This window comes from Misgurnus anguillicaudatus, chromosome 24 (assembly GCF_027580225.2).
Source record: "Misgurnus anguillicaudatus chromosome 24, ASM2758022v2, whole genome shotgun sequence".
Lineage (NCBI taxonomy): Eukaryota > Metazoa > Chordata > Actinopteri > Cypriniformes > Cobitidae > Misgurnus > Misgurnus anguillicaudatus.
In genome coordinates this window covers 15,018,008-15,036,591 of record NC_073360.2, presented here as the reverse complement: position 1 = coordinate 15,036,591, position 18,584 = coordinate 15,018,008, and the positions used below count along the sequence as shown (strand labels likewise).

At 39.6% G+C, this 18,584-nt stretch overlaps 1 protein-coding gene across 4 annotated transcripts in view; it reads left to right on the top strand.

Moving 5' to 3' along the window:
- numbl (NUMB like endocytic adaptor protein) overlaps positions 1 to 5,450 on the top strand; it is a 62,404-nt gene extending 56,954 nt beyond the window's left edge. For all 4 annotated transcript variants that reach the window (XM_055196070.2, XM_055196072.2, XM_055196068.2 and 1 more), the window contains one exon: positions 83 to 5,450. In XM_055196070.2, coding sequence (XP_055052045.2) covers positions 83 to 891 — 809 coding nt within the window. In that variant the 3' untranslated portion in view covers positions 892 to 5,450. The remainder of the gene's footprint in view (positions 1 to 82) is intronic.
- The last annotated feature ends 13,134 nt before the right edge of the window (positions 5,451 to 18,584 follow it).

Here is an 18,584-nt window from a genome sequence, read left to right as displayed (position 1 = left end):
TATAATAATTACGGTAATGTCTAAAGTAGAAAATAGGGCAATACCTATTTTAATTAATTTTCTCACGCCTCCCACCCCCCAGCTACCAGCTCGTGGGTTCAGACGGAGCCTGCTGTCCAATCTCCTTCATCGATACCTCAGGGCTGTCACAAACGAACACCATCTGAGGCCGAACGCTGGCTTGAGGAAGTGGCTCAAGCTGTGAAAGTTCAACAGCAGACTCCGCCCCCAATGGCCCCACCTACTCTGCCTCCACCCATTCTTCCCCCACCACCCACTCAGCATCCTCCGCCAGTTCCCACTATGCCCATCGCACCAGGTTCCCTGCCCACCTCCATGCAACCCTTCCCAATGGCGTTTGACGTCACTCCCGCACCCGTCAGCATGTTCGCCCAGCAACCTCTCCAGCCGGCTTTTGTACCCATGCAGCCATACATGCCAACTCTGGCCAACAGCATGACGTACCCCAATGCCAGCGTGCCCGTGGTGGGCATCACACCATCACAGATGGTGGCTAATGCATTCTGCACTGCAGCCGGTACAGGCGGTGGATCAGCAATGGGGGTTGGGATGGGGCCTAGGACGGGCCAACACTCGACTTTCCCCACCTTACCCGGAGGCTTCCCAAACACCATGTTCACTGCTAACGGCCACCTGCACAACTCCTTTCCCTCAACTACTACGACTACCAGTGTCACGAACAACGGCACCACCACAAAAGCCGATAGCAACTGGCCGATGGAAAGTCTGAAACAGACCCACCCTTCAGACGGCACCCAGGATGCCGAGCATTTTGAAGCTAAGTGGGCCGCTCTGGAGTCCAAATCCCAACCGAAGGCACCCAACCCTTTCTCCAATGACTTGCAGAAAACTTTTGAGATTGAACTTTAATCGACGAGCCTTGGGAAAACAAGGCTGAACTATTTCATACCCCATTCCCTTCTTATGCTCCTGGTCTGTTTGAGGACATGGGTTGCTGTTTTTTATGTAATATGGTGGAGAACTGCAGATCAAATGCCAGATTTGGAGAGCAAGAATGTCATGGATCTTACGAAGACAGTCGCAACTTGTTTGGCACTTAAAGGATGGGAAAAGCTTACGTGAGAGACCTGCACGCTATGTCTCAGCATTAATGATCTCTCATCTGGTATATGAATGATTTTCCCTACAGGAAATATTGGAAGGGGAGAGTAAGCAACTAAATAGGGGATGGTATGGCAAAATAGATATTTATTATTTAATTTGATTCTAATGTTTTTTTAATCTGATTTTAATCGTCTGTTGTTGGTGGTTTCCCCTTATTTATTTACATTGAACAGGGTGATTTATTACAGATGGAAGAAATTGGCTACTTGAAAAATGACTCACCAAATAAAAGGATTCGAGTTTTTATGTAGGAAAGTGTGTAAATAGCATGCTTTTAGTTATCATTTTATTTATTGCCCTTTTCGCGGCTGTTCATTTTCTTAATTTCAAACGAGTCAATGCTGAACCATTGAAACATCCGCTTTGCATCAAGTGGAATCCGAAAGTATCACCTACATTCCAACCCTTATTAAACTGTCATAATGTACAAACACATAAGAGATGCCACTGTAGCCACCCTGACCTCCGTGATTTAGCATTGAAAGTACTTCAGAAAATTAAAAGACATTTTTGAGGGTTATTTTATTTTTATAAATCATAGCCAGATGAAATGTGTGGATTCTGGCAACTTTATAACTCTTAAAAACCTTTGGATTAGCGTTAGCCAGACTGAGATCCATCGGGAGGCATTGAATAGCTTACAAAGCATTTAATGGGATAGTTCACTCAAAAATCATATTTACTCACTCTCATGTTTTTCTTTGTTCTGCTGAACACAAATGAGGATGGTTTGGGGGACGCCAGCAACCAAACTGATCAGAGGCCCCACTTTCATAGTATTCTTTTTTCCTACTATGGAAGTCAATGGGGCCTCTGATCGGTTTGGTTGCGGACATTCCTCAAAGTATCTTCCTTCGTGTTCAAAAGAATAAAGAAATGTATACAGGGTTGTAACAACATGAGAGCGAGAAAAGGATGACAATTGTCATTTTAGGGTGAACCATTTCTTTAAAAAGGATGCAAACTTGTAAATACTATGCCAGTTTGGCTGTTTCTCAATTCCAAGAACGCAAAGAACAGACTTGCGTTCTAGTGGAGATCGGTCTTGCCAGGCGACCTTGGAAGAACGAACTCAGAAGTTCGCGAGAACAAAGAACGCACTTGTGAGAATTTAGATGTGTGCGATCTTCCTGTTGGTCGCCTGACCTCCGCCATTAGGCTTGTTCGACTTCGGTCGGCGCCGCGGGAATCGACAGCCGGATGGCGTCAAAGTACCGCGAGAGCGATTCGCATATCATACGGAGGAGTTTGCTTTTGAGTTGCTCTCGCGGAGCTTTGACGTCGTCCGGCTGTCGGTTCTTGCGGTGCCGCGTGAAGCCGAACAAGCCTATTGTTTTGCCGCAATGACTTCTGGGGCGTAACGCGATTTCAGCGCGCAATCTGCACTCGATGCATCCTCGATATCAAGAACACATCCGGGTATTTTCATGCGTTCTCTGTACTTGCGTTCTTGAGAATTGGAATGAACTTCGAATGTTAACGATGACGTAGAGTGAGAACACGAGGACGCAAGATCACTGAAGATGCATATTGACAAACAGCCTTAGTTTAATGCAACATCTTCCGAAAGGTTATGGGCCACCCCAGTTATTAAGAATGTATGTCGAAAACTGCTATGTGACGATCGGGTGAGGATTACTAAATATGGATGTGGGGTACAAACCCTCTAACAGTGAAACTCTGATCTCAAGGACCGTATTTTAGTAACATCACCTCTCTAAAACATCACAAAGGCTTCTGTTAATTTTGTATACACTGTCAAAATATGTATTCCCAGCTGTCACTGGGGCAGTACCCTTTAAAAAGGTCTAATATGTTCCATTAGGTACAGATATGTATACATTTGGTACCAATATGTACCTTTGAGATATTAAAGGGACAGTAAATAGGATTTTAAGTGTTTTATTAATCAAAATTAATGTCTTTATTCATAAATACGTCCTCGGTGTTAAATGACCTCTGTCAATGATCTGATTTTTCTTTGTAAGCTTAGAATTTCTTCTCTTTACTTACATTGGACGGGTAAGTCCAAGCAGAGAGGGACAAAAAATCATTAGCTTACAAACGTGTTTCCACAACGCGTTTTCATTCAGAACACGTGAAATAGCTGAAACGGACAAGGAGATCAGTGATTACATAACGGCTACCGTAGTTGAAACACGCATTTGGAAAGGCAAGGCGCTAGAGAGCACTATTCGTTTGAATGCAAATTACAATTTCACCACTAGATGGGGGAAAATCCTACTTATTGTCCATTTAAGATGTATTTATAAGCAGTGTTGGGGGTAACGCATTACAAGTAAGTTGAGTTACGTAATAATATTACTTTTCTGAAGTAACGAGTAAAGTAACGCATTACTTTTTAAATGTACACATTAATATTTGAGTTACTTTTTCAAAAAAGTAACTCAAGTTACTTTTTTAGTTTAATTAATTTGATTAAAAAATATGTACTGAATTAAACTAAACGTATGCACTCTCTGTGCCTGTGTGAAAACAGTTTGAGTCAGAGCTAAACATTTTTGTGATGAAATATGCAATTTCTGAAGGCAGAACTTTTCAGTCATAAAAGCACCTGCAAGGCCTGAAAGAGATCAAGCTTTAGCCAAGAAAAAGTAACGCAAAAGTAACTAAAAGTAACATAAGCATTACTTTCCATGAAAAGTAACTAAGTAATGCAATTAGTTACTTTTTTTGGGAGTAACTTAATATTGTAATGCATTACTTTTAAAAGTAACTTTCCCCAACACTGTTTATAAGTACTATTATCAAGTTTTTAGGTTCAAGCTGTACACTTAGAAAAATGGTTTTTCCTCTACCAAACCTTTTTGATAGAGATATGTGCCTTTAAGGTACAAATGTGTACTTTTTGAAAAGGTACCGCCCCAGTGACAACGGGGTACATATTTAGAAAAAATTGTCTGATGGTGTATGTATTGGACATCTCAACCAATCAACTAAAAGCACAAAGGCCCTTGAAAGTTTGTTTCATTACCGAATTAAACATAGACGATTAAAGATAACACAAAAAACATTAAGCCACTACCCCCAAAAATGCAATAGAGTGCTTTATGTTTCAGCACATTAACATCCACTGTGTTTAATATCACTCTTAACTGAGATGTAAATCCTGTGATGGACAAAGCCATTGAACCATTTGAATTTGGTTTGGTGTTTTTGCAATGTTTTTTCCCCATGGTCCTTTAATCCAGTTCTGTTTTGAAATATTTAAAGTAATGCAAATACAAACGACAAGAGACGTGAATGTATAGCAAGTAATGGTTAAGGATTAAAGAGAGATGAAAACAGACCGTACAGGTAGATAGTCAGTTTGGTCCTGTGCATGCTTAAAATATCCCATATTACAGTACAGTATGTTAAAACATTGAATATGCATCTTAGTTATGTCATTAGTTTCTTATCACTCACTCGGGTCTGAAACAGACAAAAAGGCAACTTTATTTGCATACAAATATGGTTACTAGATAATAAAATCTCATCTAGTTTATTGTCAAAAGCAAATCTGGATCTCTGATGGGAACTCATGTCATGTTTTCTTCAGCATGGTGCTGTTGGGCACAAACAATGTTTAATAATACTGCTCAATGGTTGTGTTTTTATTTTGTTCTGACAATATATGAATGAATATTTTTAAGTAGTTCATTCAAGATGTGCTGAATGATGTTACTGGCGTGTATGGAGTCCTGCAGGTGTTCGATGCTAGATGATCAAAGTCAGACTGTACACTGTGTTTATGACGTGTACTCCATACAGTGAACAAAATGATCTCTTATCACAGAGACTTCAATAGCCAGTGCAAATACAAGACGGGCACAATGTTTTTAACTCCTGGAATGACCATTTTGACCGTAATGTGTTATAAATCGACTTGGCCACTTCTCAGTTTTCTTATCAGCTGTGTATTACAGGGTCAAGCAGGTCTGTTGTGGCACAATGAATACAAAAATAGTCTTTCTTTTTCCAAAGACAATGCATTTGTAATCTGACCAAGCCGTTACGTTGTGTGGGGTACAAATATTTACAGTTAAATGAATGAATTTGTTCAAGTCAATATCCCTGGATTATTTATCAACTCCCCCCTCAACAAAATATACAGGTTTTGATTTAAAACCAGGGAACTAAATTACCTCATAAACTTGATTGTAAACTTTAGTGTAGTGATAACAAACCAGTGAAGTTTATTTTTAATCTTTCTTTATTTACAGAATTTTGTATTTAAACCCACATATTTCTATTGTAATTACATTGTATAAAAGATCAATAAATAATATAATATGAACAAAGATATTTTTGTTTGTTGCTTGATTATTGGACATTAATGTATAAACAGTACATCCGTGTTATTAAAGGTGCAATGTGTAACTTTTAAAATAATCTCTTGACAGAAATGCAATAATATACACATAACTATATTATCAGTGGTGTATAAAGACTTCACATAATGAACTGTATTGTTTTTATTATTTAGAATGAGCCTTTTTATCTACATAGATCGTAGGTCTCCTTGCATGGAAATCACCACCATGTTTCTACAGTAGCCCTAAATGGACAAACTACTCTACAGAGCACGTTTTGTCACTATTGTATGTCTCAGAGGATATGTTTGTCCTGTGGCAGCTACCATAGCTCCTCCATATTGTAAAAATCTTAACTGCCTTAAATGTTTTTGTTGAATCAACTCATAATTTACTATTATTTATCTTGACAAGAGATGAGTTGCTACAACTTATAAAATGAAGTTGACTAAGATAAAGATAAATAATAGCAAGTTGAAAAAACTTGCACAAATAATTGCAGCAAATAATTAGGGCTGGGCAAAAAAAAATTTTAAACTTGGTTGATTCTCAAAGGGAATAATCGATTTTTTCTTTGATATTTGTTTCCGCAAACATTGAATGTAAGATTAACAATCTAATTACTAGTCTTCTTCACTAGATGTCACCCTCTTTTTGCCTTGCGCGATGTTAGCAAGGAGCGAGAGGCGAGCCTGTCATTCATTCATTCAGTGCTTAAAATGGCGGTTTCAGGTGCTTCATCGACGTTGATGCCACCTTCGCATAAAAACTCAGAGGTATGGAAGCATTTTAGATTTCGCAAGCAAGACTACGACATAGTCATATAGTGTTGTGGCTTTTAATTTCTTTTTATGAATTACACTTGTAAACTGCTGTTCACTGTTCTTTTTTTAGGGGTCAAGCCCTGAAGGGGCGAAGACCCCTATTGAAACCGTTAGTTTTCTTATTATTATTCTTCTTCCTCTGCCATTGCGGTCTATGGTAGCCCATAAAACCGTACGTAGGAAAGTTATAAAATTTGGCACACTGATAGAGGACAGTGTAAAGAATTTACACAGCATTTGGAGTCTCTATCTCAAACCCGCTAGCGCCACCAACAGTCCAAAGTTGCACTTACGTTTTTGCTTATAATTTCTGACCCGCAAGTCCTAGAAATGAAATTGTTTAGTCTGATTCCTTGGCTCAAGACGATTCGACTGGACCCTATGACGTCATTTGCCGTCATGAAAATTTTCTGCCATTTTGAATTATTCGTAAAACTTACTTTTGTGAACTCGTCCTAGAGCTTTTGCCCGATTTCCACGAAAATCGGTATGTAGCATCTACAGACCCTCTCGGCAAAAAGTAATGGAATTCATGTCAATTCGTTGCCGTAAACCACCTCAACGAATTTTACGTAGAGCGCAAAAAAACGGATTTGAGGCTGTATCTTCACCAAACTTAAGCCTATTGACACGATACTTGGTACTTGTGATGCCAGTCAGGAACTAAGGGTGCATGCAGAGTTTCAACAGCGCCACCTAGTGGTCAGACTTACGCTTTACACATCTATAACTTTGGCTCCGATTGACGTATTTTCACGGGACTTGTTTCTTTGGAGTTCTGAATAGTTGCCGAGTCCAACGATACCAAACATGCCAGAATTCACCTTACGGTTAGCCCTGCGCAGCAAAATAGCACTTTAAAAACACTTGCAAATCTCTCCGCGGGCGTTATTCTGATCGACTCGAAAACACCATAGGAAGAACATTACCTTCTGAACAAAAAATTCTATTGGCGTTATATTAAAATATCCATCAGAAACGGCCAAAAATTGCCAAAAACTAAAAATTACCTTTAAATTTGGTGTTTTTTTACACATAAATGGTACATAAACTCTGCAACAAAATGTGATTTTTAAACCAGATTTGATACGCTGATTTAAGAGCACATTCTGAGGCCACAAAAAAATTGTATGGTAGCACCACTAGATGGCCTCATAATTGATCAAAACCTTTGATATCAAGCCAGCCCTATAGTCATACAACGGTTTCTTCACTAAACTAAAGTGTATAGTCATAAAACTATTTAGATGTAACACAATCATGACCTGATGTTGCATGCACAATTTTGTCATTGCGCCATCTACTGGTTTTGGCTTGACCCCGGTATTGCTGCTTGCAGCTATATTAATATAGTATTTGTATGAAATCTATATTCATCGAGTTGAATCGAGAATCTAGTATAAAAACTGACCCGAGAACCGGAATTGAAAATCGAATCGATTTGATAGCTTGTGAATCGAAATCGAATCGATCTAGAACATCTGAATCGATACCCAGCCCTACAAATAATGTTTTACAGCGCATGCATTTCGAAATTGAGGGATGAGCTGTGGACTGAGCAGTTGGTTGCAATTTGCAATCTCACTGCTAGATGCCGCAAACAAACTGGCATTTGATCTTTAAAGTGAGACCAAGATAAAGACCAACAAAGTTATATATTAATATTGGGTGCAACGTATACAAAATATTTAATATGCAAGCTGTAAACGTGGCTTTCAAGAGATTATGAAATGACTTTGAGATTACAAGTAAATTTTTTGTGTCCCAGTAAATGTTTGGGATCTAAAGTGTTAAATAAGGAAAGCGTGAGCACATGATGGACTCACATCTGCGGTGGTGACTTCACTTATTGTCTTAAATCTAGAGAGACCATGTCAATGAGAAAGAAAACAGGACATGAATATGATAGAGAAGCAAAACAGTCATTAATAAAAAACATCTTAATAGAGACAAAGTAAGCAATAAATAAAACATTGGGCCTTTGATAAAAAGGAAAATTACAGATGACATCTATAGATAGATAATATTCTATATCAGAGGTTCTCAACCATTGAAGTCCACTGTCCGGCAGAGATGACCTTTAACCCTGATCAGACACCTGTCTGTAACTTTCCGGTATGCTGAACAAACACATACAACAATGCATGAGTACCAGTGTTTTGGCATCATACATTTCTTGGTATGAAGCATACGATTTAGGACAAAATAATTCTTCAAATGTGGGTTTCCAATTAAACAATGGCCTGTTTTTACCTAATTGTTAAAGATATATAAGAGTTTGCCTGTAAGGATTTGGGGTAATGTTTTCTGCTTAACTGGTTTTTCACATATCACTTATGCTTTCAGTATATGAATCACTACTATACATGCTCCAGATACAACAAACCTGTGTCTAAAATCCTATGTGCATGTCTACTGTGCAAGAAATATAAAACACAACCCTGAAATATAAAGTGATAAACAGATGGCTCAGTGAGTTTCTTTGTGGAAGTGGTGATGTCGCCCTCTTATGGTCATAATGTGATAGTGTTGATATATTAAATCTCCTGTAGGGCCATTATCCTGCAAAGTTTAGCTCCAACCCTAATCAAACACACCTGAAACAGCTAATTAAAGGGGACAGAGAATGAAAAAACATTTTTACCTTGTCTTTGTTGAATAATGGTATTCTACCCACATTCACAAACATACAAAAAGTGCTAAACATGCTAAACATCTCAGTCTCATAGAAATTCCTCTTTTAGAAATGTCAGCCAGAAAACAGCCCAATCTGAAAAACTGATGCTTATGACATCACAGGCATCTCACTGCCCCTCCACTTTAAAATAATTGGCTACATTTTTTGAGTGGCAGCAAAGTCAGCCAATCAGTAATGAGACTGCAAGTTAAGCCAGTAGGGGGAGCCAAATAGGTGCAAAACCACTTGTTTGAAATGCCCCACCCTAATAGAGCTTTCTGAGAGAGGTTTTTAGGAAGCTTCTAAGGCATTACAGACCCAAACAAATTTTTTTTTGTCTACATGTCACATCACAGAACAAGGATAAATACTCCGTTCAACCATTCTATGTCACCTTTAAGGACTTGCAAAGTATACTAGAAACTTCCAGGCAGGTGTGCTAAGGCAGGTTGGAGCTAAACTCTGCAGGACACCGGCCCCCCAGGACCGAGTTTGAGGCACCCCGTACTACAGAGTTTAGTTCCAACCCAAATCAAACATAACAGAGGCTTTAGGATTACTTTGAAACTACATGCAAGTGTGTTTGATTAGGGTTGGAGCTAATAAGGGTAAAAGGGATAGTTCACAATGATTTTTTTTTTCAAATTAACTCTCATGTCGTTACAAACCTGTATAAATTTCCTTGTTCTGATGAACATGAAGATATTTTGAGAAATGCCTGTATCCAAACCGATCATGATCCCCACTCACCTGCACAGTAGAAAAAATAATACTGTGGAAGCGAATGGTGCTAATAAACGGTTTGGTACAAACATTCCTTTAAATATCTTCTCTCGTGTTCATCAAAATAAAGACATTTATACAGGTTTGTAACAACATGAGAGTGAGTAAATGATGAGAAATTTCGGTTTTGGGTAGATAGTGATGGCGAAGTAATGCTTGTTTGAACCACCAAAGCTTATAGCACAATTGTATCAAATAAAGATTCCTTACCCAAAGCTTTTCAAATCAGAGCTCGACGACGGCCTCTGCTGGTGAAAGTGTTTTACAACTATCTCAAAAGCAAAAAAGAATTAACGGAAAGATGAATAAATCCATATATTAAATGCATGACAACAATCCATTGCATACTCATAGTAACTCAAAAAATAAAGTTTTTGTAATGTGGACGTGGAATTTTTATTCTGTTTTAAACCAATCAAAAACACGAATAGAGGATGTAAATCCAGGCACCGAAAGTCAAACACATTTATTTTCCAGCTTATTACACTACTATCCAAAACAATATATAAAATATGACATGACTGCTGATGGTGTCCTGGGTGTGCACGGCAGTGAACTGATATATCCTACAATTAATGATACAATGGCATAACAAATGAAATGTGTGACACTATGTTGACATGAACGGGACATCCCAGTATAGGCTACTTGATGGAATGATATGAAAGATGTGAAATAGAACAAGTTGCCTATCGTATCGGTCATTATTTTAGCAATCAAAAAAATCTAGGATCATATTGTCAACTTCTATCAATCTATAAACTCTTGCAATACAACAGACAACGCAAAAGGAACAACGCAAAACAATGCAACTTAACCCCCAAGGGCGGTCCCTGTGTCAAGCATTTTAAACCCTTGAATCAAAGTACGAAGCAGTCACGTGTGTGTGTGAAGCAAGGCTTCGGTCGTCATTGGTCACGTGATTTTGATAGAACGAATCAAGCATCGATGCAACACTTCACTGAAAATCGTTTCTTTTTTTGACACATGCCTCAGAACTTTGGTGTCACTGCTAACATCATTATCCCTTGCTCAAGGGCATCACAGTTGAAACCTGTAGGCTGTGAGATTCAAACCAGCAACTCTCAGTTACAAGCGTGACTCTTTAACCTTTAGGCCATGAAATTATATTTCTTTCATAATTTATTAATTCTATGGCTTCCTTACTTCATCTGAACACAGCAGGTATGTTCAACTTAGTGTGCCACACACACACACACACCGAGATCGCCGCATGACTTTAAAGTGCTGCAAGATAGATTCAAGAGCAGACTGTTCTGTATGATTTTTGGAATCGCTCTTGCAGTACTTTGATGTCATAAAGGACCGTAACTAGCCTACTGGAAGTTTTTTCCCCCTTATTTTGTATTTAATTTTGAGCCGACTTTGATGAGCTGATTATTATCCAAGGTTGTACATGTTTCAACTCTGTGCTCTCAGAGTTGAATGCTGAAAAAAGTACAGGTCTGGCGCTCAGCACGGAAAAAACACCAGCTGATCACGTTTTGAATAGTGCAACGCTTCCATTGGAAACAATTGAAAGAAAGTGTCTTCTAGAAATTGGCAGTAGGTCTGAGAGTTATTTTTTATTTCCATTTTCAACCGAATATTTTTCCAATTTAAAACGTGACTCTTCTTTTGTAGTTACATTGTGTACTAAGACCGACAGAAAATTCAAATTAGCAATTTTCCAGGCCAATATGTCTAGGACCTATACTCTCATTCTGGCATAATAACCAAGGACTTTGCTGCCGTACCATGGCTGCAGGAGGCGCAATGATATTACGCAGGGCCCGAAAATAGTCCTCTGCTATTGAAAGTAACCACTAACAGACTATTTTCGGGCACTATGTAATAACATTACAAGACTACAGAAGAGTCAAGTTTTAAATAATACATTTAAAAATATCGAAACTCCCTGGCAATTCTTGAGTGCGTTGCCAATGGTCCAATCCAATTTAATAAATTATGCTATAAGCTATGCTAAAAGTGGTGCCGCCAGACCCAGAGCTCAGCTGGGCCCGGTTGCATAAAGCACCTTAAGTTTTTCCCTTAAGTATGACACTTGAGGGGTAAATTCCCCTAACCTAATGTAAGAGAATAATTTAAGGATGTTGCATATAATCCCTTAAATGGTCTCTTAGGTAAGTGTAATTGTTAAATGTTTCATGGCAGCGACCCATGTTTGTTGTTATAAAATACTATTGTTGCCATGAAGATGCTACGAAAAAAATTAAGTTTTTTTCTGCAACACCCTTAAGTTTAATGGAAACATAAGGGTGAACTTAATGGAAAATTACACTTAAGGTGCTTTATGCAACCGGGCCCTGAATGGATTCCAAAACTGTAAAAATCAATTTCACTCCAAAAAAGTGGAGTGTCGCTTTAAAGGTGAAAGTGTACACTTAAAAAGACAGTACAGTGAAGTTCACCTCCAAAGTATCTTTGGTCTTTGTGTCTTGTGCTGCCACTGATGGTGTTTGTCTGTCAGTAGACGATGCAATGGTTGCCCTTGGGGGTGAAGACACCTGCTTTATTTTATGAAATACATTAGGATGTATAAAGTTAACATTGGGAAATACTACTTAGAAAATAATGGTATTTGTTAAGTAATGTATCTAAATTTGCTTTATATTACCCCCTTCTTTAATTGGAATGGCTTGTTAATGGATGTAACACAGACTCCTCTCCTCTTTTGTTTTGCGGCTTCTAAATCTCCATCAGTATACGGCGCTTACATAAAATGAAATACATAGTAGGACTTATTTATGTACACAAATACTGTATAGACACTAAGTTCATTCACATTATAACCCCTCAACTTCCGGTTTCACGCTGAACAGATCGTGCATCGGAGCTCCGTCGAGTTCTTCATCTAAAAGCCTTTTTTACTATCTTATTCCTATTTATATATTAAGTTTTACCTAGGAATACTTTACCGTGAGGATTATTGAGCAGTACTACCACGTGAAACTATTTATCACTAATAAACACCCACAGTGTTAGCATATAGCCCGCTAGCTTCAACAAACGCTGCCGACTGAAGCTAGCATTTTCCGATCTAATGGCGGATTCATCTGATATATGCTTTTCTGACCTGTCCTCGCCTGAGCGGGAAGCTGCGAAGGAGTTGATCGGTTTGAGCAGATCCAACGCGAGCTACAGCGCCCACTTCACCATGTCTCCGGACGTCCACAAGCGACCGAGGAATGCGACAAACGAGTGCTCCACGCGATGCAGCTTTACGGACCGTAAGCGAGTGAACGGAGACGCCATTGCCCAACATGAAAGCGATCGGGAAGCTGTGGAGGAGCCGCTGCCCGGCCTTCGCAGATTCAGCATGCCCAACATCACCCTGGACCCAGACGTTCGCAGGCGACTGAGGCGTACCACAACCAACCCCCCACCGCGATGCAGCTCCGCGGAGCGCGTTCGGGTAAACAAAGACGCCATCGCCCAGCATGAAAGCTGTAAGACTCAGCTTGTTATTGTAACATGTACTACTTGCTACATGTATAGTTTAGCTTCTGCCGTTAGCATAGATGGGTTTACATGCACTAAGTGTATTGAAGTATTAAGATTAACTGAGAAGGTTGCTGAACTAGAATCGCGCACCCGAACGCCAGCCGAGGACAGCAAAACCGCTAATGCTACTGTTGTAAATACTGTATCGAGCGAAAAGACTAATGTCTCGGTTCCGACATCAGATGCTAATGTAAACATTACAAACAATGTATCGAGCGCACATAGTGTTCCGACATCAGATGCTAATGTAAACATTATAAATACTGTATCGAGCGCGCACAGTGTCCATCATAATACACATGGCTCAGCTCCGACATCAGAGCCAAGTCGGCGGTCCAACTGGGTGACTGTCAGGCGGCACAGTCATATACGGCGTCCATCCAAGACCCATAACGTTACGGTACTTTCTAACAGATTCGATCCCCTAAGGAATACACTAGCTGAAACACCTGTTAAAAGTGCCCTGGTCATTGGAGATTCTATACTCAGGAACACTAACATTGAGGCACCAAACACCCTAGTCGACTGTATTCCGGGAGCCAGAACGTCTGACATTAGATCCAAACTTAAAGTGCTGGCTAATGCTAAACGGAAGTTTTCTAAGATTGTTATTCACGCCGGAACAAATGACACCAGACTCCGACAGTCGGAAATCACCAAAGATAATATTAAGGAGATGTGTGAAATTGCAAAAACAATGTCAGACAATGTAATATGCTCTGGTCCCCTCCCCGCCTACCGGGGAGATGAAACACATAGTAGATTAGTGTCTCTCAATGGCTGGATGTCAAAGTGGTGCCCTCAGCATAATGTAGGGTTTATAGACAATTGGAAGCATTTCTGGGGTAGACCATTTCTCCTAACCCGAGATGGCCTTCATCCGACATCAGAAGGAAGTGCTATACTCACCAGAAATCTGATTAATATTCTTAATTCTGATATAGTATGACTATCCAGGGCCCAGGTCAGGAAACAGACGGATCAGCTTAACTGTCCGTCTGTTAGCTGGCATGATATGTCTAGATCACATATATCCCAGAACTTCGAGTCGATCTTACCAGAATATCAACACATTTCAACTGTATCTGTTCCCCGAACAAGCAAATACAGAGCACCGCTTGCCACATCACGTACAAATTTGACCAACATAAAATTAGAAAACAATACATTACAAGATGAACCTCGAATGTTAAAATTCGGCCTTCTTAACATTAGATCGCTTACCAATAAAGAACCTATTGTTAATGAAATAATTAATGACCAAAACTTAGATGCACTCTGTTTAACAGAAACCTGGCTTAAAGCAGACGACTACATTAGTTTAAACGAATCCACCCCACAAGACTATTATTATAAACACGAACCTAGGTTAAAGGGGAGAGGGGGTGGTGTAGCTACAATATACAACAAAATTTTTAAAGTAAACCAAAAATCTGAACTAAAATTTAAATCATTTGAACTAATGTTGTTAAATATGGAAATAACTGATCGTAACCACAAACAGCTCTCTTTTGCCTTAGCTACAATCTATAGACCTCCGGGCCACCATGCAGATTTCCTTAAAGAAATAGCAGATTTTCTGTCTGAGCTTGTAGTCACTGTAGATAAAGCTCTTATCGTTGGTGATTTTAATATTCATGTGGATAACCATAAAGATGCATTAGGACGTGCGTTTATGGATGTTCTAAATTCTCTCAATATTAGACAAAACGTGACAGGGCCAACGCATACTCGTAAGCACACATTAGACTTAATTCTGTCACTCGGGCTTAATATTAATGACATCAAAATATCACCTCAGAGTGATGCAGTTTCTGACCCTTACCTTGTGTCATACACTGTACTTCTAGATAGGATCACTCAATCCACAACATGCTACAGATTAGCCAGAACAATAATTTCCACCACTAAAGATAGCTTTATTAGCACTCTTCCAGACCTGTCCCAAATTAAACATGCAGATAACTGTGTTGATCTAGATATTGTAATAGAAAACCTAAACATTGTCTGTTCTAACACATTGGATGCCGTTGCCCCCATTCTAAAAAAGAGAATCAAAGAAAAGCCGCCAGCTCCATGGTATGATCATCACACCGCAGCTCTTAAAAAGGCAACTAGGAAAATGGAAAGAAATTATAGAAGCACAAAATTAGAAGTATGGCGTGCAGCATGGAAAGATAGTGTTAAACACTACAGACAGGCTATTAAAACCGCCAGATCTACCTATCTTAGCAAGCTTATAAATGAGAATCATAATAACCCTCGTTTCCTCTTTAGCACCGTTGCAAAACTGACTAGAAACAAAGAACAAACAGAAACCAATAGTAAACTCCAACACAATAGTAACGACTTCATGAACTTCTTTTCTAACAAAATTACGGCTATAAGGGAAAACATCGTAGCTACACAGGCAGCCACCACTCTACCCGTTAGTTCACTTAACACTAGACTACCACACGAACATCTTGATTCATTTAAACCTACTACAATAGAAGAGCTCTCTAAACTAGTAACGTCATCCAAATCATCGTCCTGTATATTAGACCCCGTTCCCACAAAACTACTTAAAGAGGTATTTCCTGTAGTGTCAACCCCGGTTCTAAATATCTTTAACTCATCGCTAGAAATAGGATACGTTCCAACATCTTTCAAACTAGCAGTTATTAAACCGCTGATTAAAAAACCACAGCTTGATCAGGGAGAGCTTAATAACTTTAGACCCATCTCAAATCTCCCTTTTCTTTCGAAAATATTAGAAAAGGTAGTGGCAAGCCAGTTACGCACATTTTTGACAAATAATAGTACATATGAAAAGTTCCAATCAGGATTCAGGCCCCACCATAGCACAGAGACAGCGTTGCTTAGAGTTACAAATGACCTCCTATTAACATCCGATCGTGGTGAAATCTCAATTCTTATATTATTAGACCTTAGTGCAGCCTTTGACACAATAGATCATACAATCTTACTCAATAGACTAGAAAACTATGTTGGTATCAGTGGTCAGGCGCTAGCATGGTTTAGGTCGTATCTAACCAATCGCTATCACTTTGTTTATGTAAACGAGGAAGAGTCATATCACTCCCTGGTTAAATACGGTGTACCGCAGGGATCGGTTTTAGGTCCTATCCTGTTCTCGTTAGGGCCCGAGCACACCGGGGTGCGAGGACCCTATTGTTTTTGCTCGGTTTATTATTATTATTATTATTATTATTATTATTATTATTAGGGCCCGAGCACACAAGTGTGAGGACCCTATTGTTTTTGCTCCGTTTATTATTATTATTATTATTTATTCTTCTTCTTCTCCAAAGTGAATCGCATTTTTGAGGGGCGAAACATGCTCGAAAACTCATGAAATTTTGCACACATGTCAGGAGTGGTGAAAATGTACATGTGGCATAGGCGCCAGAAGTGGGCGTGTAGAAATGGCTCGATAGCGCCACCTGCAAAATTTCATGAGAACAGCCCCCCCGCTACGAAAAACGTACAGATACGAAATTTGGTAGGATCATCTATCACCCCAAGACCTACAAAAAAGTCTCTTGGAGCGAAGCTCTAAACCCAACAGGAAGTCCGCCATTTTGAATTTTTGCCTTGATTTTTGTGCAAATTTGGTCATTTACAGCCTTCATACTTTAACGAACTCCTCCTACAGATTTAATCCGATCATCGTCATATTTGGTCAATCTCATCTAAAGGCCTTTGCGATGTTAAATTGCGGAGATCTTGACTTTTCGTCAGAGGGTGTGTCCGTGGCGGCCTGACAAATTTCGGCATTTTCGCCATGAAACAGGAAGTGGCTCTAACTCAGGGATACAATGTCCAATCTGCCCCACGCTTCACACGTTTGATAAGGGTCTTGGCCTGAACACATTTCAATGCCAATATTCAACTTCACTCATAGCGCCACCTAGAGGTAGGAGGAAATACCATGTTTTATGCTCTGATTTACTGCTCTTAGAGATTTAATCAAATCATCATCATATTTGGTCTGACTGATGTTAAGCCCTTTTCCTTGATAAATTGCGAAGATCTTGACTTTTCGTTGAAGGGCGTGTCCGTGGCGGCCTGGCAAAGTGTGATGTTTCGCCATAAAACAGTAAGTTGTTATAACTCAGGCATACAATGTCCGATCTGCCCCTGACTTCACACGTTTGATAAGGGTCCAGGCCTGAACACATCAACATGGCATAATTCAGTAACACTCATAGCGCCACCTAGAGGCAGCAGGAAATACCATGTTTTACGCTGTGATTTACTGCTCTTAGATATTTAACCATATCAACATCATATTTCACCAGTGTAATCTCAAGACCTTGTGTGACGATAAAAAGCAACGACCTTGACTTTTCATTAAAGGGCGTGTCCGTGGCGGCCTCGCAAAGTATCGGTAAATGAATCGCATTTTTGACAGGCTAAAGAAGCTCAAAAAGTCATAAAACGTTGCACACATGTCAGAAGTGGCGAAAATTTACATGTGGCATAGGCGCCAGAAGTGGGCGTGTAGAAATGGCTCGATAGCGCCACCTGCAAAATTTCAAGCGAACAGCCCCCCCCCCGCTACGAAAAATGTACAGATACGAAATTTGGTAGGATCATCTATCACCCCAAGACCTACAAAAAAGTCTCTTGGAGCAAAGCTCTAAACCCCACAGGAAGTCGGCCATTTTTAATTTTTGCCTTGATTTTTGTGCAAATTTGGTCATTTCCAGGCTTCATACTGCAACAAACTCCTCCTACAGATTTAATCCGATCATCGTCATATTTGGTCGGTCTTATCTAAAGGCCTTTGCGATGCTAAATTGCAGAGATCTTGACTTTTCGTTGGAGGGTGTGTCCGTGGCGGGCTGCCAAATTTCGGTGTTTTCGCCATGAAACAGGAAGTGGCTCTAACTCAGGTATACAATGTCCAATCTGCCCCATGCTTCACATGTTTGATTAGGGTCTTGGCCTGAACACATTTCAATGCCAATATTCAGCTTCAGTCATAGCGCCACCTAGAGGTAGCAGGAAATACCATGTTTTACGCTATGATTTACTGCTCTTAGAGATTTAATCAAATCATCATCATATTTGGTTAGATTGATGTAAAGCCCTCTGCGGTGATGAATTGTGAATATCTTGACTTTTCATTGAAGGGCGTGTCCGTGGCGGCCTGGCAAAGTGTGATATTTCACCATGAAACAGGAAGCTGTTGTAATTCAGACATACATTGTTCGATCTGCCCCAGACTTCACATGTTTGATAAGGTTCTTGGCCTGAACACATTTCAATGCCAATATTCAGCTTCAGTCATAGCACCATCTGCTG